Source organism: Talpa europaea (genome assembly GCF_964194135.1).
Source record: "Talpa europaea genome assembly, chromosome: 9".
NCBI lineage: Eukaryota > Metazoa > Chordata > Mammalia > Eulipotyphla > Talpidae > Talpa > Talpa europaea.
In genome coordinates this window covers 28,737,924-28,764,040 of record NC_140076.1, presented here as the reverse complement: position 1 = coordinate 28,764,040, position 26,117 = coordinate 28,737,924, and the positions used below count along the sequence as shown (strand labels likewise).

The 26,117-nt window shown below is 50.4% G+C and overlaps 2 protein-coding genes across 2 annotated transcripts; one reads left to right on the top strand and one right to left on the bottom strand.

Moving 5' to 3' along the window:
• Positions 1-705: 705 nt before the first annotated feature.
• Positions 706-14,400, bottom strand: LOC311177509 (fatty-acid amide hydrolase 1; the record flags this gene model as incomplete). Its single annotated transcript, XM_084243605.1, has 15 exons — positions 706-834; positions 1,315-1,460; positions 1,953-2,061; positions 2,520-2,559; positions 2,953-2,993; positions 3,231-3,330; positions 4,418-4,515; positions 5,042-5,167; positions 6,721-6,845; positions 7,054-7,094; positions 7,368-7,574; positions 7,655-7,788; positions 8,012-8,146; positions 9,422-9,535; positions 14,206-14,400. 15 exons carry the CDS (start codon positions 14,398-14,400, stop codon positions 706-708), a joined length of 1,740 nt encoding a protein of 579 aa, XP_084099731.1.
• Positions 14,401-25,428: 11,028 nt separating this feature from the next.
• LOC311176400 (small ribosomal subunit protein eS8) lies at positions 25,429-26,117 on the top strand. Its single transcript, XM_084241893.1, has one exon. It carries the CDS (start codon positions 25,437-25,439, stop codon positions 26,061-26,063), a length of 627 nt encoding a protein of 208 aa, XP_084098019.1. The 5' UTR covers positions 25,429-25,436; the 3' UTR covers positions 26,064-26,117.

The window sequence follows — 26,117 nt, the reverse complement described above, 5'->3', positions numbered from 1 at the left end:
TTCCAATGGCACCAGCTCAGAGCCAGCACTCCTGTGCCCTGTGGGCTCTGAGGACAAAGAAGCAGTGACAGGAGGCTTGCCATCCAGGAGTACCACTGTGCTACTCAGACAGGCCTACCTATAGATACCCACCACAGGGGGCTGAGGCTTTCGCTTTCTGGACAAAAAGCGGTCTGAGTTGGGCTGCAGATGATTTAATGGTAGAGGAGCAGAAAGGACATCCTTGGCAAAGAGAGGAGCCAAGGAAGGAGGAGGAGGAAGGACAGGACTTGCAAAGTGTGGGGACTGTAATGTCCACTCTGAGAGGCCTGACCCATCCTGTGAGTGACAGGAAACAGGGGGGTTTGGGAAGCAGGATTCTGACATGTCCGGAGTCGGGCTTTGGAAAGTCAAGTTTCCATCCTCCAGTGCCCTAACAATGGTGACCAGAAACTACACAGAGAGGAATCATTTCTTCACTGTTAGCAGGCCTGTACCCGTGTCACACCCACTGGCTGCCAAGTGGCAGGGGAGGGCAGAGAGAGGGACCAGAGAGGAGAGCGAGGTCCAGACTCAGGGCGTCTGCACTTCTTGTAGGGGCTCGGGGAGGAGATATGGAAGCCTCTGCCCCAGGCCAAACATCTCCTTGCAGGGTGGCAGCTGGGCCTTGACTAAGATGAGCACAGTCCAGTGAGTCAGGTCCACTGGGGCCAGGCAGGTGGGCGATCAGGATGGCTGTTTTTCAGGGGTCATCAGCCGCTCTACCTCCCGCATGAACCGCAGACACAACTCTTCCTGCCAGGGAAGAGCCACGCACTGCACGGCCACAGGCAGCCCCACGCTCTTCCTCATGCCCTGTGAGGGACAAAGGCATCAGGATGGGAAGCAGTGAGGCAGGAACCCACCCCAGATTCAAGAAGCACCCCAGCTGGAAAGAAATGGCAGCACAGCAGAGCCAGGCCCATAGGAATACTGGGTTAAGAAAGGTGGGCAATGCAATCTCTGCAGTGCCGGTTTGATCCCTGGCTGCCGGGTAAGGGTCCCGCATGGCGCGCAGACCTCTCCTGCCGCCCGCTGCTCCCCTCAGCAGTGGACTTCGGTCCTTCTGCCTGCTCTGCTCCCCACTCTGGCTCTGGGGAATTCTCTCACCCTCCCGCGCTTCTGACTGTACCCAGTGCTTTTATAAATAAATAAGTCTTTAAAAAAAAAAAAAAAGGAAAGGTGGGCAAGACCCACACATGGCAAGCTATTTCCTTCACAGCAGTTAAGAGTTGGGGTGCAGATGTGAATCCTGGGGAATGGGGCTTTGGAATCCAAACCAAGCCATTGCCTCACCTTCTTCAGCACCTTGTCCCAAATATCTCCAAAGCAGCCCTGGTAATGATCCATCTGGGCCTCATCCTCTGCGGTCACCGTGGTGACGGGCACCACCCCCGCGGGGAAGTCCAAGCAGTTGTAGAGCAGAGTGTAGCTGACAGCCCCTGAGGGACACGGCACACATGGCAGGAGCGCTGAGTGACCGTCAGTGCCCCTGTCCTCCCCGCACCAGTCTTCTACCCTGTGAAGTGACCGCTGCCCCCCAAGCCAGGGGAGGTCCTCTCCCAGGAATCCAGATTCAGGGCTGGCTGCAGAGCCTTGCCCATGGAGTTTCCCCCACCTAGAATACTGTTCTTATTTTTCTGGCTTATCTAAATCCCACCTGGACTTCAAACACCACTTCCTCAAACCACAGCTCCTGTAACTCAGGATCTCCAACTTGAATAGCTGAGGACAGGGAGCTTCTTCCCTCCCGGCATATCCCACATGATTGCCACCTCTCCAATCAGCCGGACTGTGGGCCCCCCAAGAATGGGGTCTTCCCCCATGGCGCAGCTCTCCCACAGGGAGTATTCTTCAACTTCCTGGAAGCGCCACCGGGCACAGGGCAGAACTCAGAAGAGGAGGAGGAGGCATGAGGGAGCAGCGGGCCTCACCTGTGGCCCTGCCTGCAGAATTGAAATCCAGAGCAGGACCCAGCATGGGGGTGAGCAGCACATCCAGTTCCAGTGCTTTCCACTGGGCAATCACGGAGTGACGGTACATCTGGGGAGGATACCAGCACACTAGGTGAAGCACTCAGAGCCAGTCCTTCACATGCACTCTCGAATACAGGCCCTGCGGCTGGGGTGGCGCTGGCCCCAGCACCTGACTCTGAACCTGGACTAAGCCACAATGGGCTGGAGGTCCTGGGGGCATGCCAGTGTGTTTGCTTTTAGGGGGCATCCATCACTCTACCTCCCACAAAACCATAGACACCATTCTTCTTCCCAGGGCAGAGCCACATAGTGTCCAGCAGCACCAGAGGGGAAAAGAGGCTCCAGGAGTCCCACACGTACCCAGGCCCCAGGACAGGCACACCAGCAAGTGAAGGCTAGAGAGCAGGGCCTGAGCAGGCCAATACAGAGTGGAAGGGGGACCAGGGGCCAAGAAACTCCACTAGCAGGTAACCTGTCCACCTCCAACTCCACCACCTCACTCTAATCTAGGGACTCCAGCCTCACCTCAATCTCGTGCTGCAGTTCCCAGAGCTTTCCAGCTGACCTGGGCAGAGGGAAGTAAGGTCATTGGCCATGAGGGTCACAGCCACAGATTAACAACATCAGGCCCTACCCTTACCGCCTCCCAGATGGCATTCCTCCTCAGACCCTCCTTCTCAACTATATGGGGGCTCTGAGAAGGAAGTAGTGAAAATATCTACAGAGAAATTTGAGAAAAACAGGCCCCAAGAGGGACTTAGGCTAGGTCACTAGTGACTCTACAACAGAGCCATGACCAGACCAGGCCTGATCCCCAGCTGCCCTTAGGATCCAGGATGGACCAGAACTGTCAAAGGCCCTGCCTGGGCCACTGGCAGCCTCAGAAACTGCTGCCCCCCATCTTTTCCTGGCAGAAACCACTTGAACCCACGTCAGGCAACGTGGGAAATAGTCTTACCGAGACTTCATGTTGCTGAGAAAGGCTGCCAACCTTGGGAGCTGTAGAAAGACAGTCAGTGACTCAGCACAGAGCCAAGCGGTGGCTACAATCTCCCAAGCCACCCCTGCCTCCTCTGTCTCCTGCCCCCACCCCAAATCCCAGGTCAGCAGCGCTTTCAGCATGCAGCTTGTGGGGACGAGAGGAGTTCGTGTGAGGCCATGCCTAGCCACACCAAGAGAGACTAAAGCAGGTGTTCCCTCCCAGGCCACCCCGCCCTTCCACTCCGGGGCCCTTACCAGAGGCTTCAGCAGGAAAGCCAGCATTCCTTTAAGCCACCCAGGCAGCTTGAGAATTGGAATCAGGTCCCCCAGGCAAGGGTCCACAAAATCACCTTTGCTGGGAAACAAAGGTTCTAGTCCAGGCACTCCCACCCAGGCATTCCCCACTCTCTATTCAGTGACCCTGTCCACCTCCCTCCTCACCAGACTCTGGTAACCACTGGTCTCCAATCCCTTTATACGCCTCCTTCCAAACATGTGGTTTGTTTCTGTTGATCCTTTGGGATGCCTGGGATCAACCCCACACCCACATCTCCCAGGCCAGGATGCTGTCTCCCTCCCTAGCAAACTCACTTCCAAGCAATAAGAACTGAGGGCAACATCTCCCTGGCCAGAGCTTGACACTGAGAGCACCCGCCCCCGCATCTCACCCCCCCCCTCCCCCACACACACAGTGATGCTGATGCCAGCTGGAGGCACAAGAGGGCAGTGCTGAGTGGGCTGCCATGATGCTTGTCTTGAAGGCTGCGCTGGCCCTAGATCTCAGGAAAAGGTCTCAGGCGCTGCTCCTAGGGCCTCATTCCCAGAACCAGAGTGAGGTGTAGCCCCTCCCCAAGAAAGCCTGGCCCCTACTCTCCTACTCGCCCAGGGGAAGTCCAGTCAGCCCAGGCACATTCCCGGGCTTGTCCTCGGCCCCTGTCAACTTTAAAGACTGCAAACATTCAAGAGGAACCAGCATCTCTAAATGTGAGCTCTGCAAAGTCTCTTAAAATGGGTCTGATCCAACCTACCCAATTTATAGAAGAGAAAATCAAGACCCTGATCAAAAGGGAAATAAAAATGTAGCTCAAGTCAGAAGAACCTGGTGTCACAGTATGATGTCCAGATGCCTCCTTCTGCTTCCATCCTGCCCTGTCCACTTGCTACCTCCCAGACAGCTCAGTCCAGGGTCACCAAGGAGGCCTCCCCTCTCACTGCACCTTTCCAGAGTCTCCCTGGCAAGGTATCTCCAGGCTCAACTTGTATGGCTGAAGGGGCAGTGAGGTCCCTACCCAGAATGCTCAGACCCACTTCCTATTCAGTTGAGGTCTCATCCCCATCTCCCTCCAGACTGGCCCATCCTGGGGTCACAGCACCCAGCTGCTCTCTCTGGGACTCTCCATCTCCTGATCCCACCACAGACCCCGAAGGCCAACATCACTCACAAGTTCTGTAGGAAGCTGTGGCCACCGTCACTGAACAGCCCACCTGTTGACAGGGTCTCCAGAGCATGGGGTATGTTGCTTGGCAGGAAGGGAATCAGCTGTAGAGATTGAGGTGTATAAGACCCCCAGACCTGGAAACACTTGGTTCCCACAACCCCCATGTTTTCCAGGAAGCCCTGAGGATGGTCTGGTCCAACTCTGCCTGCACAGGACCCCTCAGTGGAGCCACAACGGCAGACCGATCGACCCCTAAAAACTCCCTGTAAAATGCACATTATGAGAGAAGTCTGGAGCCACACATAAGTCTGTCTCAGAGGAGCAGACCAACAAACTGGCCACCCATCTCAGGGGCCCCATACCCTCTGGACAGCTGTGCACCAATGCTTGTGGTTGGTAAGGCCCCTCCAATGCAGCGCTCGCTGCAGCATGAGGCCATGTTCACCATCAATCACTTACTCCAATACCCCTCAGCAGCCCTCTACACACCACTGCCACAGGGGCACAGTCACCATCCCAACCACAAAGCCATCAGGATGCGAGGATGCCAAGGTGGGGGGTAGGGGGTGGGGAGGGCAGCCATGGTACCAGGAAAGCTCCCCAGAAGGAGGGCCCCCACTGTCACACCGTGTGGCCAGCAGCCTCAAGGCTCTGCTTAGTCTCCAGTAGGGCCCGCTTCATGGCCGGGGTGGGCATGGTGTATTTGTCGGTCTCATAATACCCCACACGCAGGGGTTGAGAGCTTCTATAGACCTGGGGACAAAACACAGGAGTCGTCAGAAGAGAGTGGCCCGAGGCAGGAACCCAAAGATCAGAGAAAATGCTCAGCCCCTAACACAGCTGCACAGCTGCAGTCTCGATCCCAAAAACTAACCGCTGAGGAGGACAGTCCCTTCCGCGTCCATCCCTTTCACAAAACACCATCACGGTGACTCAGCAGGGGCAGAGCAATGCTCACTGGTTATATGAAGACGATCATATGAGGCAACTGAGGCTTCAGGTCTAAACAGACCCAGAGTGGGGCTGGGACTTGCCCAAGGCACCTGAGGCAGAGTGACAGCACTGGGCCCAGAACCCAGGCATCCTGTCTCTGGAGCTGAGAGTCTCTACTTCCTGTTTCAGAAATGCAAGTCCTGGATCCGTGATAACATGTTCCAGACCTCAGGACACAGGCCTCATCTCCTCCCGCGCAGGAAGCAGGGTTCATGCACCACTGGTCTTGGTTAGAACTTCCTCCTCTGCTGAAGAGGAGGAGCCACCCCACCCGACTGAGATCCCCTGCCTGTCAAGAACTACCAAGGCCCACTCTCCTGTCCAGGGATACTCAGCCCTGGCAAAGCAATCCAGGCTGGGTGAAGGCAAGAGGTCTGTGCAGGACAGAGAAATGCCAACTGCTGAAAAATTGAGCTACATCACCTAGCTCACTGTCCATGTGACTTTACTATTCCACTGTCAGCACTCAGCTTCTACTCCCAAATGCTCTGCATATAAAGTACAAGTAACTACTGTTCATTCCTGAAAGACCATCAAACTCTTCAAGAGAAGCATTAAATGACAGCTATACCTCAAGACTCCTTGAACTTCTTACCTCAAAGTCCTGACCCTGCTGGCCCCATTAATCCCACTATTAGATCACAACCCTTACAAACCCCCATGTTGAAATACTGGCCTTAAATCAGACATCAACATCTCAGCAACTATTCCAAATTTGCCCTGACCCTACTCCTTATGCTACTAAAGCTCCATCGTTAAGGCAATATACAGTCTAGGAAGTAATAAACTCAGCCTTGCTTCATCAGCAGGCTGTTTGGGTGATATTTGGGGGTGTTAGCATTCATTACTGCCCACAGATCCCAGCTTTCTCTGGGAGGATCCCAGCTCTGCTTTTAACCTTCACTTTAACTTTAACCTTAACCTTAACTTTAACCTCTCCTTAACTCACTCAGCCTATGTTCCAAGCACCCCATTGGAGGTTGGGAGGACGTGAATACTGCAAGGCTCCTGTCTGCAGACAGGTTTAGGAATTGCCCTCACGGAGTTCTCAGCCTGAGAAGTAGGTCCTCAACATCCATTTCCCAGTTATCAGCTACAGAGCCTGGGCCAGAAGGTGGGGCTTTCCTCAGCAGAGGCTCTAGGCCCCATTTGGAAAGTCGAAGGGTTTCCAAATGCAGGCAAGGGCTCCATCTGGTGACTATCTGCAGAGCAGCAGCTAATCCTGGCCTCAGACATGGGGGGATCTGCTCTCTGGCCTCAGGAACGCTAGTGAAAACCAAATCTGCCCCACGCCCACCCCCACTTCTGCTCACCTCCTCCTTGAATGGCAGAGGGGGCACGGTGGGGTCCAAGCGGAACATGTCCTCACACAACAGTGCTCGCAGGCACAGCGCCAGACTCTCCACATCCCGGGCCATGGGGCCAACTGAGAGTTGTACTGTGGGGAAGAAGAGAGATCAGCTGGCTCCAGTAGGCTCTGGGGCTGGGCCATGGCCTGGAATGTGACCAGAGACAAGAAGGTAGGAACTCAACCCTAGGGCCACCTGCCTGGGGACCAAACACTGGCCCCAAAAGAAGGGACAGAGGCGGATCAAGTAGACACCTGCCCCCATCTTCCCAGGCCCTGAAGGGACCATGGATCTCACCTGCCACCTGTCCATAGACACAGCCCTTCAGGCCACTCTTGCTGGATAAGAAACAAAGGAGGAAATGTTGGAAAGAGGAAATGGCCCAAGCCCACACCTTACAGTCTCCCTATCCCCGCCTACCCCCCACCTCCACGCCCCACCCCCAAACTCTAGCCACACTGGAAACTAGGAACTAAGGCCAGTGCTGTGATGCTCTCTCCCAGCGAGACTCCAGTGAGGAAAGCCCTTCATGGAGCCCAGAAAAGTGGGACGCTAGACCAAGGTCACACAGCAAGAGGCCCAGAAGATCCTACCAACCACGCACACCATACCTGAGACGGTTTCCTGTAGGCTTGAAGCCGCAGATGCCACAGAAGGCGGAGGGGAAGCGGATACTGCCTCCGATGTCAGTTCCTAAGCCCAGGGGTGAGCCTCCAGCCCCGATGAGGGCCCCCTCACCCCCAGAGGAGCCACCTGGACTCTTGAAGGAATTCCATGGGTTTGTGGTGCGGCCAAAGAGGGGGTTACTGCAATCAAAGCTGGAGGAAACAGGGATGCATCAGTCCAGGTCACGCTGGCCCCGTGTTCCTGCCCCCACCCCCCACTCCTGAGATCCAACCTGAACATGGACTGGGGGACATTGGTGTGCACAAAGGGCACGGCACCCTGCAGCTTCAGCACCTGCACCACCACGCTGTCCCACTCTGCTGGTACCCCCTCATTCAGGCTCAAGCCCAGGGTTGAGTCCTGGCCCTGGGAGGAAAGATGAGGACAAGAGGGGTGTGGCAGATAAGTCAGAGCCCCCGAGCAGCACAGAGTCCACTCTCACCACCGTCTCACAGGCCAGGCCAGACAGACACACCCCTCTCAAGGCATCTGGACCTGATGCTTCCTCTGTGGGCCAGGGTGAACCAAGACAGAGTTGGCTGGCAGGAACTGGAGAGGAGTTGGGGCCTGATACTGACGCAGGGCATACCTTGTAGCTGAGACACTCCTTGAGGCTCACAGGAACACCGTAGAGCAGACCCTGCTTCGGGGCCTGGGAAAGCTGGGTCTCACAGTCTGTCAGGTAGGTGGTCACACAGTTGATCCCCTTGTTCACTTCCCAGGCCTGGGGGAAGGAGAAATGAAAACTAGGCAGAGTGAGGCCTTTGTGTGTGTGTGTGTGTGGTAAAATATATGTAAAATTATGAAAGTTACAGATTTAAAGCACACCCAGGGAAAAAGTAACCAGAAACATGGCTCAGGGCCAGAGGCATAGGGGATAACTAAGGCCCAGCACCCCGCTTACTGGCCACTCCTGGTCCCAGTCTCACCCTGAATTTGGCATCACAAGGCCAGGGAACAAAAAGGAGCAGGATACTGGCCTCTGATGCCCCCAGAGGGGGTAAACTGGGACCAGGGGGACCGCTGGACCACACCCCTCCTCTTCCAAGCCACATCTCCACCCGGTGAGGCAGATGGGAACTAGAAAGGTAACACTGGGAATTAGTGCAGAGCAGGGCAACAGCCTACAGGCTCCCAGAGCCAGCACCTCTCCTCCGCCCCAAACAGAGGGCCCACACCTGCCCCAGCTAGCAGTGTGGGAGCCAGACTAAAGGGGAAGCATTAATAGTGGCTACCTGCCAGGGGGCCTTTCCAGAGCCTCAAACCACACTCAACAGGGCCTTACAAGAGAAACAAGTCAGGGAAGAATAAGGTACAGCTTTTAGGTAAGACTCCCTACCCTGGAAATAGCTGAGGAAAATAGCTGTGGGTTCTGTTGCCACCCAAGGCTTCAGGATGGTGTAACCAGAATTTCCTCGTGTGGATGATTACAAAGGACAGGAACTTTTTCAGGGACATCAACAGGGAAGTAGCCACCCATGTGGCTATGTGTCTATGTGTCCCCCCAGCTGGCCCAGGGGTTTCTGGTTCTTTCTACACCCAGTCTCCCTCTCACCCGCTCAGCTGCAGTCACTCACACCACTATTTCACTCATACCACTATCACACTCACCCACCAAGTCACCCTGACACTGTGTCCAGCTGCTTAATGGACTTCCTCATCCAGGCTCTAGAACAATGTTGCAAGATGGTGGTTAGAAGCCAGGGATGGCTAGAGGGAGTGGGGTGTGACAAGGGATGGACTAGAGAGCTATGAAAAGAGAACAGACTAGATTTGACAGATGGGGTATGAGTAGGAAGTGAGAGAAATTTGGGCTGAAAGCCAGGTTTCTGGTTAAGACAATATGCTCAGTGTCACACACACCCCGCTCTGGTTCCTTCCCTCCCTGGCAGCCCAGGCAGTCCCACAGTGGCCCTCAGCAGGACACATTCCAGGCCAGGTTTTCCTCAAGCTTGTGCAGAAAGAGGGAGAAGAGAGGAAGATCTCTAACTGCCATTACCTTGCCCACATAGGTGAAGAGTACAGCCTCAGGAGACAGCTCCCCACTGTGTAATTTCTGCACCAGTTGAGGCAGGGGTAAGGCCAACAGTGCCTCTGAGTCCAGGTCTGGGTTCTGGGGAGATATTTTGGATCAGTCCCTCACTCCTCACAGGCCCCATGAGTCTGCAACACCTGTGTGTGGCTCACACCCTGCAGCCCCCTGGGGTACCCAAGCAGATGCTCACCAGTCACATGTCAATCCATGACAGGAAGGCGCCCCCACAGCTCTGACACACCAGGGATGTCATCCAGCCCCAGCAAGCACTAGCCACTTACAGGCGGTGCAGATACATCTCTTCTAGAAGCTCATTAGAAGTGGTACCCAGGGAGAGGCCATGCCCAGGCTGATTATGAAACCATTACAAACCACCACCACAATGGCTGCCCTACTATGTACCTAGCACCATGCATCCTATGTTTTAATTGAATCTTACTATTATCCCTATTGTACAGATAAAGAAACTGAGGCTCAAACCATGGTAAGTGTGAGGAAAATAAACAGTGGGCTGTGAAACAACAGGATTGACTCAGAGGATCTGGAAAGGTCTCTCTGAGGCCCTGCCATCCATCCAGTGTTAAAACTAGAAAAGGAGAGCCTCCCTGATGGCACAGCGGTTGAACGCTGGGTTGCGAAGCTGTCCGCAGCCTCTGCAGCGCCGGTTCGATCCCCGCCCGCTGGGTGCAGACTTCTGCGGCCCGCTGCTCCCCTCAGCAGTGTGCTTCATCATTCTGCCTGTTCTGCTCGCTGCTCTGGCTCTGGTGAATTCTCTCACCCTCCCGCGCTTCTGACTGTACCCAGTGCTTGTATAAATAAATAAAATAAATCTTAAAAAAAAAAAAAAGTAGAAAAGGAGCCAGCCTGGACTCCTGCTTTCCCCTCCCACCCACCTCCAATCAGTAAGCATGCATCCTAAGTAGCTCTAGAAAATGGCTACCTCTCCATCCCCAGTTACCAAGACCCTCACTGATGCTCCTCCTTTCTCTCCTGTGTCACACAGGGGCCACCTTACTGGCTCTCACCAACCCTTCCTGCTAGAGCAGACAGTACAAAGCACAAGCAAGCCTTGCCTCCCCTGTCACCCCACAACCTTAGAGTAGGTTCCAGGAGGTGGTTCCAGCCTATAGTCGAGTCAGACTCCTCTGCACCCCTTCCCTGTCCACTCACACCCACCACACCCACCTTGGCCTTCATGGCCTGGAACTCTCCGCACTTCCCTTAATTTGTTAAACCAGTACAACACGTTTGAGATTTTCCCATAATAAAGGGAACTACAAAGAAGAAAAAAGTGGCTTCATAATCTCTCCCCACACACATTGGATAATTCCTGGTGATAGATTTTTTTAAAGAGGTATACAAAATAAAAAGTGATCAACCTCCCCAGGACAGAACTTCCAGGACTACCTTGCCCCACCCTACTTCTGAGAGGGAAACCACAGGGGAGTGAGTAAATCTAGTAAAAGGGGACAACTATATGGTGAAGGAGAGGATCAGAATTTCAGTGGTGAACTTAATGTAGTATACACACTTGTTGAGTTTTAACAATGCACACCAGAGGGCCTCCCCGGTGGCTCAGTGGTTGAGCGCTGGGTTGCAAAGCTGCCCGCAGCCTCTGCAGCGCCAGTTCGATCCCCGGCTGCTCCCCGGCCACCAGAGGAGGGTCCCGCATGGCGCGCAGACCTCTCCTGCCGCCCGCTGCTCCCCTCAGCAATGTACTTCGGTCCTTCTGCCTGCTCTGCTCCCCACTCTGGCTCTGGTGAATTCTCTCACCCTCCCGCGCTTCTGACTGTACCCAGTGCTTGTATAAATAAATAAACAAATAAATCTTTAAAAAAAAATGCACACCAGAAACTTAGATAGTGCTATAGTGCAACGTTACTTTAATTTTTTTTAAATCCTTGACTACAAAAAAGAAAAGAAAGGAAAACACAGCTAACAGTTGGGTTTTTAAAAAAACCCACAATGTATTATAATTGGCTATATTTATATGTGCATATATATTCCTTATTGTATGAAGGGATCCTACTGTATACACAGTACTGCACTTTGTCTTTTCCCATGTCACAATGAAAATAGCAAGATTCTTTCTTTCCCCAATTACATAAATGTGCTTGTTATAAAATCAAAAACAAAAATAAAAAAAAAAAAACCTAAAAAGATGGAGTATGGGGGAGAAAGTAAAAGTCACCAGAGAGCCCATCAGCCTGGAATGACAATGACAGTCTGGTTACCACCTTTCCCCACCGCGCTAAAAGGTGCCACACGGTCCCCATGCCTATCAGCTCAAAGCTAACTGCAAGCTCCCGTCCAATCTCCACACAAATTTTAATTCTTTTCTGTGTGCTCCCATGTTGACAGCTGATGACACCATTTATAACAGCTATTTTTAAGTCTTCAACTAGTTATCAGGCAGCTGAGACATTTTCTCCTTCATAAGACACTAAAGTCAGTCTGTACCTCACGTAGACCAGTCTGTGGACATATTCACATGGAACCTATGTACTTCGTACAAAATTAAATCTGTCTCTTTATCCTGCTACTCTATCTTGTTTCAATTTAAGCACTTTTCAAGGAAAGGACATGGGAGGGTAGGGGGAACTCTTTCCTCCTTGACACTTTTCAGGGCTAAGATGAGAAACTCCCAGAAGAAATACAGCTGAAACAGTCTCAAAATTCACTCCTGTGACAGATTTCCCTCACTTCACATTCTTTGGAAAACAGGAAGGTGGACATCTGCCTGGTGGCGCAGGGGTTAAAGACAGCGCTATCAAGCTATCCCCAGCCACTGCAGCACCAGTTCGATTGCTGGCCCCCTGCCAGCCAGGGAACTGACCCTCAAGGTTCAGCAGACCTCTCCAGCCTCGCCTGCCCTCTTCTTCCCCTCAGCAGTGTATCTCAGTAGGTCTTTCTGTTCTGCTCCCCACTCTCTCTGGTGAATCCTCCCGCTTCCCCACCCCTCCCCACACCTCTGGCTTACACCCCAGTTCTTGTATTCATATTAATAAATCTTTAAAAAAAAAAAAAAACAACCAAAAACAGAAAGGTAATTCTCCCAGGCTTCTCCTCCTGGAAGAGCCAAGCTCAGGTGTTCTGAGGCCAGGTTCTCTTGCCCCAAGGAGGGATATAAATGCTTTTTGTATTTCAGAGCCAAAATTTTTGCCCAGTGGGATTCTTTAACATAATGGTTGTTCCAGAGTATTGAGGCTTGGAGTTGAAGCCAGGGATACTCACCCTTTTACCACCCTGCAACCCTGCCCGCTGGGTGTACTCCCTTCGGAAGGGAGTCTGTAGGCAGGTAGTGGGCAGATTTCTGTAGCTGCCCCCACGTGGCTCTTGGAGCTAACAGAACTCAGCTGGCCACACAGGACTGGGAGGCCTGGGAGCAGCTGGAGTCTCCAGGCTGTGCTGGGGGTCACTGCAAAGATCGTTGAGAGGGACACCTCCAGGACTCAGTCAGAGAAGGCAAACTAGACAGTGAAGAACTTGTGTTCAAGTAGGGGAAGTGCCCCCATTTGAATTGAACATCAGGGCCTCCCATCTGGAAGGAGGGGTAAAAACTGGCTGAGGGTGTACTTGCCAACCATCTTGATGCGCGGAGGCTGGAACCAGATGCATTGTGATTTCAGTAAAGAAGTGAATACGACATAACCTGGCCTAGGAATGGTGTAGCATCAATTCACACCATTACATCTGTGAAACCCCACTGCAATCAAGGCCCAGTGTCGAGTCCTTTATCTCCTCCCTGCTCCTCTCCACTGGAAAGAGCCTGGATAGTCCCACTGGGCATGCAGGATTTAATTCCAGTTCTGGCCCCACTCAAACATCACTTGCTGTTGCTTGGCCTCTGCTAAATGCAGTTTTCTGTGACCCCCACCCCCGTCTTCCACCCAGGTACATCCTCCTGACTCCTGCTGTCCCTGTCACCTAAAATGCTTTCCCACCAGCAGATCCCAATCCAATCAAACACATGCCCCTACACTCAAGGCAATCTTTTCCTTCCTCTGCGCTTGACCAAAAAACTACCACAGTTCAGCTCTGTGGCTTCTATCTGGGTCCAGAGCCTCATACACCTGGGAGAGAAAGCACTTCTTCTAGCACTCCCGCCTGCCCCCCGCCACCCCCCCAGACCTGATCCAGAAGGAGAAAAGCTTGCTACAGACCACCCAAGGGACGGGTGGAGCTAGACCTGCTCCTTAGGGGTTGGTCGGGCTCCTACTACACTGCAGCGTGGGCAGCAGGAGCTGCGTGGGCTTCCATTCCCACCTGCTCTGCCAATAACTCCCTGTGCACTTGCCAAGTCCCTTCTCAGCTCCCCGTTAGGATCCTCAGATGCAAATCTAAGAGTTTGAACTGCAAATTCTCTGGATTCCCGCGACTATCTCTCTGATTCCAAAGTCCTAAACCCTGGCATCCTATTGGTTCTCAGGCTTGCCTTTTTAGCGTTCTAACAGTCAATGATCTTATTCTTGGCAAAAAGCAAAGCTCCTCTTTAACCCCGCGCGGCAATGGCCTTTCACGACCTGCCCAGTCCCTCCCCTAGGCCTCACCTGGCTCAGAGTCCCAGCGCTCCAGGGCAAGGGGGGATTCTGACAAGTTACAAACCTGCGCTGCCCAACCAACCTGTGCGCCCACCACCTGCGCCGCTCTCCACCTGCCCTGCCCGCCACCTGACCCTCCCGCTGAAGGTGCCACCGGTGCGCCCACACCCCGCCCCGCACCCTCCCCCCCCCACCCCGGGCCGTCACCTGAAGCCGGAAGCGCTGCGCCGCCTTGTCCATGGTGTCCAGGGCCGCTCGCTGCCTCCGTCGCGCCCGGGTCACCGCGCCCCGCGCCGTCCGGCGACCGGACCAGCGCAGGGCCATGGCCGCCGCCACGAAGCAGCAGGCCAGGGCAGCCCCGGAGGTTCCAGAGAGCGCGGGCCACAGCACGTCCAGCACCATGATCTCCCGCCGCCTGCCGCAGCCGGGGGCCACCGAAAAAGAGCCCGCACGCGCGGGCTCAACCGCAAAACCCGGCCTGGATCCGCCGGGGATGCGGCGCCCGCCGCGCTGGAGGCGGGAGGAGCCGCGCGGGCGGGAGCGGAGGGCGCCGTTGCCTGGCAGCGGGCGCGAGGCAGGCGGCGCGCAACCGTCAAGGTCAAACCCCACGCCGGGCTGGGGCTGCGCCCCACGCTCTGCCGCTCGGGCCAGGAAGGGCAGGGGGGCCGGGCGGGCAGTCGCCTCGCGTGGGCGCCCTCGGACGCGGGAAGCAGAGCAGCGGGTCCGCGCCGCCGCCCAGCCGGGCCTCGCCCCGCGCACGCCGGAGCCCCGAGTCCCGGGAGTCGGTCGGGAAAGGCGGGTCGAAAAGACGGGGAGGAGCGACAGATTGGGTCTCGGGCCTGATTCATCCAGCAGTTTAACAGCAGCTTTCCACGAGAGCCTTGCGGAGGGGGCTGTGCGCTCAGAGGGCACACCTGTCCCGTGCGCGCGGGGCTTCCGGGATACCTGGCCTTGGACCGGCACTGGAAGTACCTGTCAAGGCTTCCGCATCTGCTGCTTTCTTCCCTTTCCCAGCCCTGGGACTCCTTGTTATTCGCCCTGGACTCTTCATAGCCAAGCCATCACTTGTCCTTCTGCTTAGCCATCTCCTGCAGACTCGGCTTCCCAGGGTCACCCTTTCCAGTCCTGGCTCTCTTGGATTGCACACTCACAAAGCAGAAAGAATACCTGACCAGAAAGAGTTTGGGGCTATCTGGCATCTTTTAATGGGAGAGCTGAGAGTATTACACACACACACACACACACACACACACACCCCTACCATAGGCCTTTTACAGAACTTTATGTGCTTTTTTTTTTTATATATATAGAGGCATGCTTTATTTATTTATTTTATTTATTTGTTTTGTTTATACATGCACTGGGTACAGTCAGAAGCGCGGGAGGGTGAGAGAATTCACCAGAGCCAGAGCGGGGAGCAGAGCAGGCAGAAGGACCGAAGTACACTGCTGAGGGGAGCAGCGGGAGGCAGGAGAGGTCTGCGCGCCATGTGGGACCCTCCTCCGGAGGCCGGGGAGCAGCCGGGGATCGAACCGGCACCGCAGAGGCCGCGGGCAGCTTCGCAACCGAGCACTTAACCGCTGCGCCACCGGGGAGGCCCAGAACTTTATGTGCTTTAGCTCATTTGTCCTCCCAACAGACCTATGAGAAGAAATTTTCATTAGCCTCATCTTTATAGATGAGGTAAGTGAGGGGTTAAGTGTCTTCTGTGGGCCACACAAGAGCCTGAGTGACTGCAGGTCCAGTCCTAAACCATCGCTCTAAAGCATCAAGCAGGATTACCAATGTACTGCCCCTGGGAGTCAGGCTAGTGGGGTGGAGTATAGGAAAGTGCTTTGTGATTGGAAACACTCAGCTGTCTGTCAGTCAGTCCAGTTCTGTTTTCACCTCTCAATCTAAATGGGTTGGTTATAGTGCCTACCTCAAAGGATTTTTAGGAGAGGGACATGAGGGCCTTTTCCTGGTACATCGTAGGTCCATACATGTGTATTGACTAAGTGAAAAGCACACCTGTAGAGAATCTTGGATGTTACTGGGAGAATCCAGACCTGAATGCCTTGCAAGTCACTGTCAGACTCTTGAATTCAGGAGGATACCAAGGCCTTGAGTTTCTAAATCTTCACTTCTGTTGAGTGCTTCCGAGTTCTACTCAGCACTAATGGCCCGTTGTAAGTTTTACATTCATGGACCTCAGTTTCCCTAGAAGAGAGGAGCTGACAGATAAAGGATGATAGAAAATCCAATCTGAAGGAGGTTCTTGCAAAGTCACCTGCTCCTCCACAGGATCAAGGAATTCTAGCCTTGATTAGCCCTTCACTCGCTGGGTAATCTTTGGTAACTCAATTTTCTTTTCTCTAAAAGGAGACGCATTCTTCTTGCATTCTTGGATGACTCCCTTTTCTTCTCAAAAAGGAGAAAATAAGATAATAGTTATGGGAAATTTTGGGCCTCCGCAGTGGCATAGCAGGTTGAGCGCAGCGCTGCGAGGCTGTCTGCAGTCTCTGCAGCGCGGGTTCGATTCCTGGCCAGGCAGGGAGATTCCCACAGCGGACCTCTCCTGTCTTGCCCACTACTCCCCTCAGAAGTGCTTTCAGTCTGTCTGCCTGTTCTGCTCCCTGCTCTGTCTCTAGTGAATCCTCTCACCCTCCCGCACCCTTGGCCTGTACCCCAGCTATTGTGTAAATTAAAAAATAAATATTTTTAAAAGATTTATTTATTTATGCATACAAGAATGGGGTACAGGCCAGAAGTGGGAGGGTGAGAGGATTCACCAGAGACAGAGCGGGGAACAGAACAGGCAGACTGACTGAAATACACTGCTGAGGGGAGCAGTGGGTGAGTCAGGAGAGGTCTGCTGCACCATGTGGGTAGCTCCCTGGCCAGGGATTGAGCTCGTGCTGCAGTGGCTGCAGATAGCTTCATAGGTTGCATCTTAACCCCTTGTGCCACTAAGGAGGCCCTAAAAAATAATTCTTTAAAAAAAAAAAGGTAGCTATGGGAAATTTTGGCCATTCTGAGGCTTAATCACCAAGTTTGTAACCTGTTGTGAATTGAGCCAAGATCTGTTTATTTAGAAACTCCATTGACAAAGTATTCACTTGTATTTGTTTGCTATAATGATGATTTCTCTAGGTAGTAACATCCTGTGGGCATATAAAACAGGATTTAATTTACCAAAAGGATCTGGAGATGAAGGTCTTGCACTGAGTCTGACATCTGTGGTTCAATTCAACAAACGTCCACTGAGCCCTGCTGCTAGTACATGATAAGCTCTGTGGGGAAATCAAGGCAAGCACCAGATCTTGAGAGTCTGTGGAACTTAAGGTGTGATTGGGAAAGAAAAAACACACAGACCCAAAAACAAAGACATTGCTTTGTTGAAAAAGGTAGAGAGCATGCCACAGAAATCCAAAGAGCATTGGATGCTAAGCCCTTGGGCTGAACAGGCCTAGGGAAATCAAATAACACAGTGGTTTTAAACTTGACTCTGGAGTGTCTGGTGACACATCCTTGTCATGTGACTGTGCCCCAGTTTCCTATCTACAAAATAATAATAGTTCCCCCTCATTCTTTAGTACTCTTAAGAATCAAATAAGCTAACACAGGGCATAGCTAGAACAGAGCATAGGGTACAGTAAACACGTATGCATGTTGATCATGTTTATTATTATTGTTATTGTTGTTATTATAAAAATAGAGACCTATATATAGAGAGGGGTTGTTGACCTAAGAGGCCCAAGCTCAGCAACCAGATTGAGTTCAAATCCTAACTCTGATACTTGCCTACTGTGTAACTTTGCATAAGCCACTTTAACCTGTTATGCCTCAGTTTCCATATCTGCAAAAGGGGGGATATTTTTAGGGCCTACTGTCAACCCAAGAGAAATAATCATGTTTCAATATAGTCAAAAGGCATTTATTCAAGAACAGGAATCATGATTTGCGTCCACAACAAGGCATGTTCATCAGGGGAAGGGCAGAGTCTTAAAGGAACAGGTAGGGAAGATGGTCTGAGGTTAGGTCAGTTGTGGTGAAATTTGAATTGGTTTATCTGTCTCTAATTGGTACACAAAAGTCTTCAGACAGAATGTTGCAGTGTGGGGTGGGCTGTCACAACTGGGATTATCTCTTGTTTTTTCCATAGTCACCCAATGACTGAGACAAGCTGTTTAATTTTTTTATGTAGAAGTGTCAACATGGCAGCTTAGAGACAAGATGGAGTTTGTTTGACTGAAAACAGGATCCATACTAACTCACAGAATTATGAAGATTAAATCAGTTAACTCAAGGAAAGGTCTTAGAACAACCTTGAGTCCATTATAAAGGATTCAATAAAGATTAACACGTTATTTAAACAGAAATGTGATGCAATCCTACCAGTGTTTTGGGAAAGCAAGTGGAAGCAGGTCAAGAGATACAAGATAACAGAGGCCATGGAATACAAGAGCAGGTGACTACTCATATCTATCAGGGATGGGTTTCCAAGGCTCCACCTGGTTATCAGAAAAAGTCATCACCACACCATTCTATTTAGCCAGAACAGCAAGTATCTGTACTTAGGTGGTACATGCACTGGAAAATTACTCTTACCTGCTATTGTCCCCCAAATAGGCACTAGTGGGTTCCCTAGGTGAGATCGGGTCCTCCCAGTTAATTAGCAACCTTGAGCAAATCATCCTGTGTGGCCTCAGCTGTCAGGTGAGAAAAAAGTTCCTTTGCCAAGTTCCTTTGGAGGTTGGAGGTGGAGCTCAGGAGAGGGAGGAGAGCTTGCCTAAGAGGAAGAGAGCTTCTCAAATTCTACAGGGTTTGAAGTTTGTCTTTGTTCTGGGGATGAGAAGAGTGTGCCCTGTTCTCAGCAACTGAGCTGCTTCTCAGTTTCCTTTAACTTCTGTGGGATTTTCCTGAGACTCGGGCAGTAAGGAAGGGTTACAGTCCTGTAGGCACTCACAATAGCACTGGTGAGGTTGAAACCACACTCAGAGAGACTGTGCTTGGGGCACCTTCTAATTTTCAAAGCACTGTCAGGTTTTTGACCTCTAAGACTTCTATACTGACCTCTGAGTTAGGGAGAGTTGTCTCTTTTGATAAGATGACTACAGGAATGATTCCATGCCCCACTCCTTTATCTGTGCTTTTTGCAATATAAGTTTTCAGCCCTTCCCTCCACAGGGTGGAGTTTTATTTCCCCACTTGAGTAAGTCTAACATGACCTTTGTGAACTTGCTTTAACAGAACATAGTGCAAAGAATATTGTGCTAATTCTGAGCCCAGTCTGCAAAACAACTGTTTTCGCTCTCCAGGAATCCTACCACTGCCATGAGAATAAGTCTGAGAATAAGCCTGCCAGAAGATGAATCCATGTGCAGTAGCACCTGTTTATTAGCCCTGTGTGTTCCTAGTTGAGTCTCAGGCCCTTACACAAGGCTAGGAGAGCCCAGCCCCAGGTGGAAAGGCCACTTGCCTGCAAATACCTGAGTGAGGTTAGCCAAGCCCATCTTAGCTCAGCAAAACCACTGACCAACCAGTAGACTCAAAGAGTAATACATGGTTGATTAACCTAGTATTTGAGAGCGTTGGTTTATTACAAAGTAATAGCTAACTGATATGCCTCCCAATCCCCATTATTTAGATGAAAAACACCCACAGGCAAACACTGACTTGCTCAACAGCTCACAGCCACCTGTGAGCTAAGCCTGGATCTTTGAGACTCCAAATCCCCATTCTCTGTAACATGCACATAGACAGTTTGACTTTAGGACTGCTATTAAAAGGTCCTAGTCATTAGCTTGGAAAGACGCCAAACACACCTCACCTTAAATATGTTTTCCTCAACCTATTTTTTTTTAAGATTTATTTATATATCCGGGTACAGTCAGAAGCGCGGGAGGGTGAGATAATTCACCAGAGCCAGAGCGGGGAACAGAACAGGCAGACCGATGAAATACACTGCTGAGGGAAGCAGCAGGCACAGCAGGAGAGGTCTGCACGCCATGTGGGACCCTCGCCAGTGGCCGGGGATTGAAACGGGTGCTGCAGAGGCTGCAGGCAGCTTCGCAGCCCAGCACTCAACCACTGCGCCACCAGGGGAGGCCCTTTCCGCAACCTATTTTAACCCATGTCCTCTTTGGTGATATCTTTATATACATAGATATATATATGATATGCTAGGTTTTCTCCCTTCTAAATGTATTTAAAACTGCCTTTACCATTCTGCACCTGTTTCCTCATCTGTAAAATGGAAATATTGTACTCCCTCATTGGTTATGAGAATTGACTAAGTTAATGTTAGCAAAGTATTTGGAACAGTACCTAACATATAGCAAGGGCTAAATAAAATGAAATATGACTAATGATTAGTCACAGCAATAGCAATGTTTATTAGGAAAACATGGTTGTTTTGATACTGAGAGCTACCTATTTTTCTCCTGGAGCCGGTAGCATCAGGATAAGTGTTGAGTCAGCTTGTCTGCTGTGAGCGCTTCTATCCAAGATGGTGTGGGAGACATTTCGTGGGTGGTGAACCAGTTCTTGAAACCCAGACATGCAGAAAAGCACACGCCTCGCTTCTTGAGAAACACAGAAGGAACATTATTGCACATTTACCTCATTTTTGACTGAGTATATTCTGGTAGATTGTGTGTACATCAAATCCTAATCTAAATCTATGTTATTTAAAGAATTCATCTTGGAGGATCATTCTGCAAAGTGGAGATGACTTTTGTAAAGCAAATAATATCCTTTTGAGGGACATTCAAAATTTTGACTAGAGATGGATTGAATTTCTTCATGTCTGAAACAAATCTAGTGCGGGAGATTCTTGAAGGCCATGTAGTACCTGCAGCATAGCTGACCAACTGACTGCAGAGCAGATGGCAAATTCAAAGCTTTTTCATTATTTGACAAGGAAGGTGATAGAACTATAACAGAGGATTCAGGAACTGTAATGACACCTTTTGAGTAGAATCCCACAGAAGCAGAATTACAAAACATGATTCAGGAAGTAAATACTGATGATAATGGCACAATTCTACTTTCCCAAAATTTCTGACAATGGCAAGAAAAATGAAAGCCATAGTGAAGAAGAAGTTAGAGAAGCATTCCGTGTGTTTGCTAAGGACAGCAACGGCTCTTAATGCAGAGGCAGATATGTCACTTGAAGACAAGCCTTGGAGAGAAGTTGATGGAATGATCAGGGAAGCAGAGATTGGTGGTGATGAGCAAATAAACTATGAAGAGTTTGTACAAATGGTGAAGGCAAAATGAAGACATTGTACAGAATGTGTTAAAATTTCTTGTACAAAATTGTTTATTTGCCTTTTCTTTGTAACTTATCAGTAAAAGTTTTCCCCCTACTGTCAAGAAAAAATGTGGGGCTTCCCTGGTCCCCAGAGGTTAAGTCTCAGTGCTATCACCACAAAGGTTTGAGTTCCATCCCTGGCTAGGGAGCTGCCCACATGGCACAACAGACCTCTCCTGACTTGCCTGCCAGCTGCTCCCCTCAGCAGTGTATTTCAGCCAATCTGCCTATTCTGCTCCCCACTCTGTCTCTGGTGAATCCTCTCACCCCCCCCATACCTCTGGCCTGTACCCCAGTTCTTGTATGCATAAATAAATAAAACTTTAAAAAAAAATAAAAAAATAAATCTGCTTGTTCTGCTCCCCGCTCTGTCTCTAGTGAATCCTCTCTGCAACACCCTCCCCTGCCCCACCTGCACCTCTGATCTACACTCCATTTCTTCTACACAAAAGTAAATAAAATTAAAAAAAGAAATACACATGTATAGTAATTGGGATTTCACCCCTCCATGTTTTCTTCCTTGTTCTTACTGTCATTGCCTCAAACCTTATTTTAGAAAATTGATCAAGTAATATGTTGTATGTAACTTACAAGTAATATGTTGTATGTAAATATACCTAAGTCCTTTTGCACCTAAACTTAAAGGGAGTTGGCCAGATGAGGGAACATCTGAGTTATGCTTTTCTTTAGGCAGTTTTCCTTAGGGACTGTCAGCATGTTGTTGAAGTATAAAGTTGTAACCCGTGTGGACTACGGACAGTCAATAGCGCATCTTAAAAGTTGCACTGTTAAAAAAAAAAAAAAAAAGTTGCACTGTTGCAAAACGGGTGTATTGTCCAGGTGATTATACACTTTTTTGTGTTGCTAGTCCTGTACCAGAAACTTTTTCTTTTATTGTTACTTGTTTTTTATTTTATTTTTTTAAGATTTCTTTATTTATGCATACAAGAGCTGGGTACAGCCCAGAAGTGCAGGGGTTGAAAAGAATTACCAGAGACAGAGCAAGGAACAGAACAGGCAGATAGACAGAGGCACACTGCTGAGGGGAGTAGTGGGCGAGTCAGGAGGGGTCAGCTGAGCCATGTGGGTTGTTCCCTGGCCGGCCAGCTCGAACTCATGCTGCAGAGGCTGAGGATTGCTTCATGGGTTGCGGCTTAACCCCTTGCGCCACCTGGGAGGCCTCTGTTACTTGTTTTTTAAACTTTTAGTCACTTAAAGAAAATCTGCTTATGGTATTATTTGCTTCAAAATCATTCCAAGTTAGATATTTGCTTTCCAATTTAAAAAAAATGACAAATAAAATGACAAAACCAATCAACTTGCTCGGGATTCCCTTAGGAGACGCCAGTCCTCTTCCTCTTCAGGATGCTCTCATCGACTCCAGGGCTGCCTGCGATCTTACCTCCTTACAATCCCACGAGGCCTCTGCCCTTGGGTCTCTAGGGCAGGGACCTATGTAGCTCCTGACTCTAGCAACATGAATTCCTTTGAAACCAGAAGGGTAGGGCTGTTGTTCTCGGTGAATCTGACATCACAATGGTGATAGTCTGGATATTCGGCTAGCAAGCTCTCTGACTTGAAACAATCTGCTTACAACTTCTTTAACAAGCAAGGAACTCTATGTGAGACACAGTCCCCAGCTCTAGCAAATGCACACAAGTGATTCTACAAACTAGGTGAACAGGGCCTCCCCGGTGGCGCATCGGTTGAGCGCTAGGATGCGAAGCTGCCCTCAGCCTCTGCAGCTCCGGTTTGATCCCCGGCCGCCAGGCGAGGGTCCCACATGACGCGCAGACCTCTTCTGCCGCGCCCGCTGCTCACCCTTAGCAGTGTACTTCGTCAGTCTGCCTGTTCTACTCTCCGCTCTGGTGAATTCTCTCACCCTCCCGCGCCTCTGACTGTACCCAGTGCTTGTACAAATAAATAAAAGTAAAATCTTAAAAAAAAAAAACAAAACTAGGTGAACATATGTCTAGGGTTAAAACTCAGTATCTAGTGACTCTGACAGGCTGTTGGAATGAGCATGGGTAAGAAGAAAGGTGCTAACTTCTCAGCCTTCCTCAATGATTTTAGGTTCTAGTATGAACCTAAGTCTTTGAACACTCTATTCCCTGTTCTCACTACTACTGCTCCCTAATGCCTGATGTTCCTAAATATTCTTTCTCCACCCACAGTGCCTGGAAAACTGCTATCCCTCGTTCAAGACCCAATTCAGAGGCCTCAGGTTCCACGTGACAGATGAAGCACATGCATTAACCCTCTCCATTCAAATAACAGAAAAACATATTCTTTAAAGAAAAACAGAGGACTTATTGCAAACTAGGAAAAAAAGTAAAATTCTTAGAAGATAGAAAGCAGGTGATGTCAAATTGGAAGAAAAGAAGAAAGAGTCCAAGACACAAGAGGGAGGGAAAGTCTTCCCCAGGGGAACCCTGGAGGAGGCCCACGGAGGAAGGTGCCTAGACCTGTCGTTCCTATGGGGCCTTTGCCTGCCCCCTTCCAATAACTGTCCAGTTTCAGGTCCAGAGAAATATCCCCTAAACAAGGTGCTCTGGTTTAGGGAGGACAACCACTGAGTGTTTCAAGGCTTGAAAGGAACAGAACAGAGAGGAATTGAGTGACTCTGGTCCCCTAGGACACAGGAGGGAAAAAAGAATAAGGACAGAGATGTTGTAGGAGTCCCAGCCTGCTTGCCCTCTTCTTGGTCACACGCCCTCTGACCCATCAGCCCTCTGGGTCAGGGGAAAGGCCTCCTGGTAGGCAGCCCCCTCAACTTTGGAGGAAATGCACACCAGCAGCCACCTGCTCTGACCAATGGTTCACTCATTCATCCACCCATTACCACAAGCGTAGCGGGTTAAGGTCATCATACATCTCAGTTTACAGCACAGTATCAACCCTAATTCATGCAAGTCCCTCTCATTTATTCTTTTTTTTTTTAAAGATTTATTTTTATTTATTTATACAAGCACTGGGTACAGTCAGAAGCGCGAGAGGGTGAGAGAATTCACCAGAGCCAGAGCGAGGAGCAGAGCAGGCAGAAGGACCGAAGTACACTGCTGAGGGGAGCAGCGGGCGGCAGGAGAGGTCTGCGAGCCATGCGGGACCCTCCTCCGGTGGCCGGGGAGCAGCCGGGGATCGAACCGGCGCTGCAGAGGCTGCGGGCAGCTTCGCAACCCAGCGCTCAACCGCTGCGCCACCGGGGAGGCCCCATTTATTCTTTTTTACCTTTGCTCCCCAATCTTATCTTCCCTCTACCCATAAGCCACTCTTATAATTTGGTTAATACCTATCTTTTTAAGATTTTGTTAAATGTGTTGTTGCTTTGTGTGGGTATATTTTTAGTTTGAGTGAGATACAATTGTTATACAATAAAAATAAACAACTAGATTGATTATATATAATATATATTTTATATATCAATTTAATACACACACGCATACACACACACACACATATCCCATCACCACCACCAAGGGTGGTAAACACATACAACATTCCCAAAAGTTTCCTAATGGTCCTGTGTAATCCATCTTTCCTTAGGCAATCATTGACCTGCTATCTGTCATTATAGATTGGTTTACATTTTCTAGAAGTTTATACATTTGGAATTGCACAGTATATAATTTTATCTGCTCTTTTACGGCTAAAGAAAAATAATAAAAGCTTCTGAAACATAAAAGTGATTACTTATAAAGGAATGAATACTGGTTACCACGAGACTTCTCCTCAGCAAAATAAGAATTTCCAAAAAATTATGAAACATTGTCTTTAAGTTTCTCAGTAAAACGTTTTGAGGGGCCTCCCAGGTGGCTCAAGGGTTAAGATGCAACCTGTAAAGCTCTCCACAGCCTCTGCAGCACGAGTTCGATTACCGGCCAGCCAGGGAGAAACCCACATGGTGCAGCAGACCTCTCCTGACTCGCCCGTTTCTCCCCTTAGCAGTGTACTTTGGTCAGTCTGCCTGCTCTGTTCCCCACTCTGTCTTTGGCGAATCCTCTCACCGCCCCCTGCCCCCGCACCTCTGGCCTGTACCCCAGCTCTTGTATGCATAAATAAATAAATCTTTAAAAAATAAAATGTTTTGACACAAACCGGACCGTAACTCGCTGCGTTTCCTCTTTCCGGCCAGCGCCGAGCGATGGGCATCTCTCGGGACAACTGGCACAAACGCCGCAAGACCGGGGGCAAGAGAAAGCCCTACCACAAGAAGCGAAAGTATGAGTTGGGACGCCCAGCTGCCAACACTAAGATTGGCGTTCGGCGCATACACACAGTTCGAGTTCGGGGAGGCAACAAGAAGTACCGAGCCTTGAGGCTGGATGTGGGGAACTTCTCTTGGGGCTCTGAGTGTTGTACTCGCAAAACAAGGATTATTGATGTTGTCTACAATGCGTCCAACAACGAGCTGGTCCGCACCAAGACCCTGGTAAAGAACTGCATCGTGCTTATTGACAGCACACCATACCGGCAGTGGTATGAGTCCCACTATGCACTGCTCCTGGGTCGCAAGAAGGGAGCCAAGCTGGCTCCTGAAGAGGAAGAGATCCTGAACAAAAAGCGATCCAAGAAAATTCAGAAGAAATATGATGAAAGGAAAAAGAATGCCAAAATCAGCAGTCTTTTGGAGGAACAGTTCCAGCAGGGCAAGCTTCTTGCGTGCATCGCTTCAAGACCAGGCCAGTGTGGCCGAGCAGATGGCTATGTGCTGGAGGGCAAGGAGCTAGAGTTCTATCTGAGGAAAATCAAAGCCCGGAAAGGCAAATAAGTCCTCCTCCCTCCTCTCTTAGCTCCTGTAATAAAGGTCTTTGTTGTTCTTTAA

Bases quoted from the DNA above. Each gene is read 5' to 3' on its own strand.
- LOC311176400 (XM_084241893.1), top strand. From the start codon at position 25,437: ATGGGCATCTCTCGGGACAACTGGCACAAACGCCGCAAGACCGGGGGC.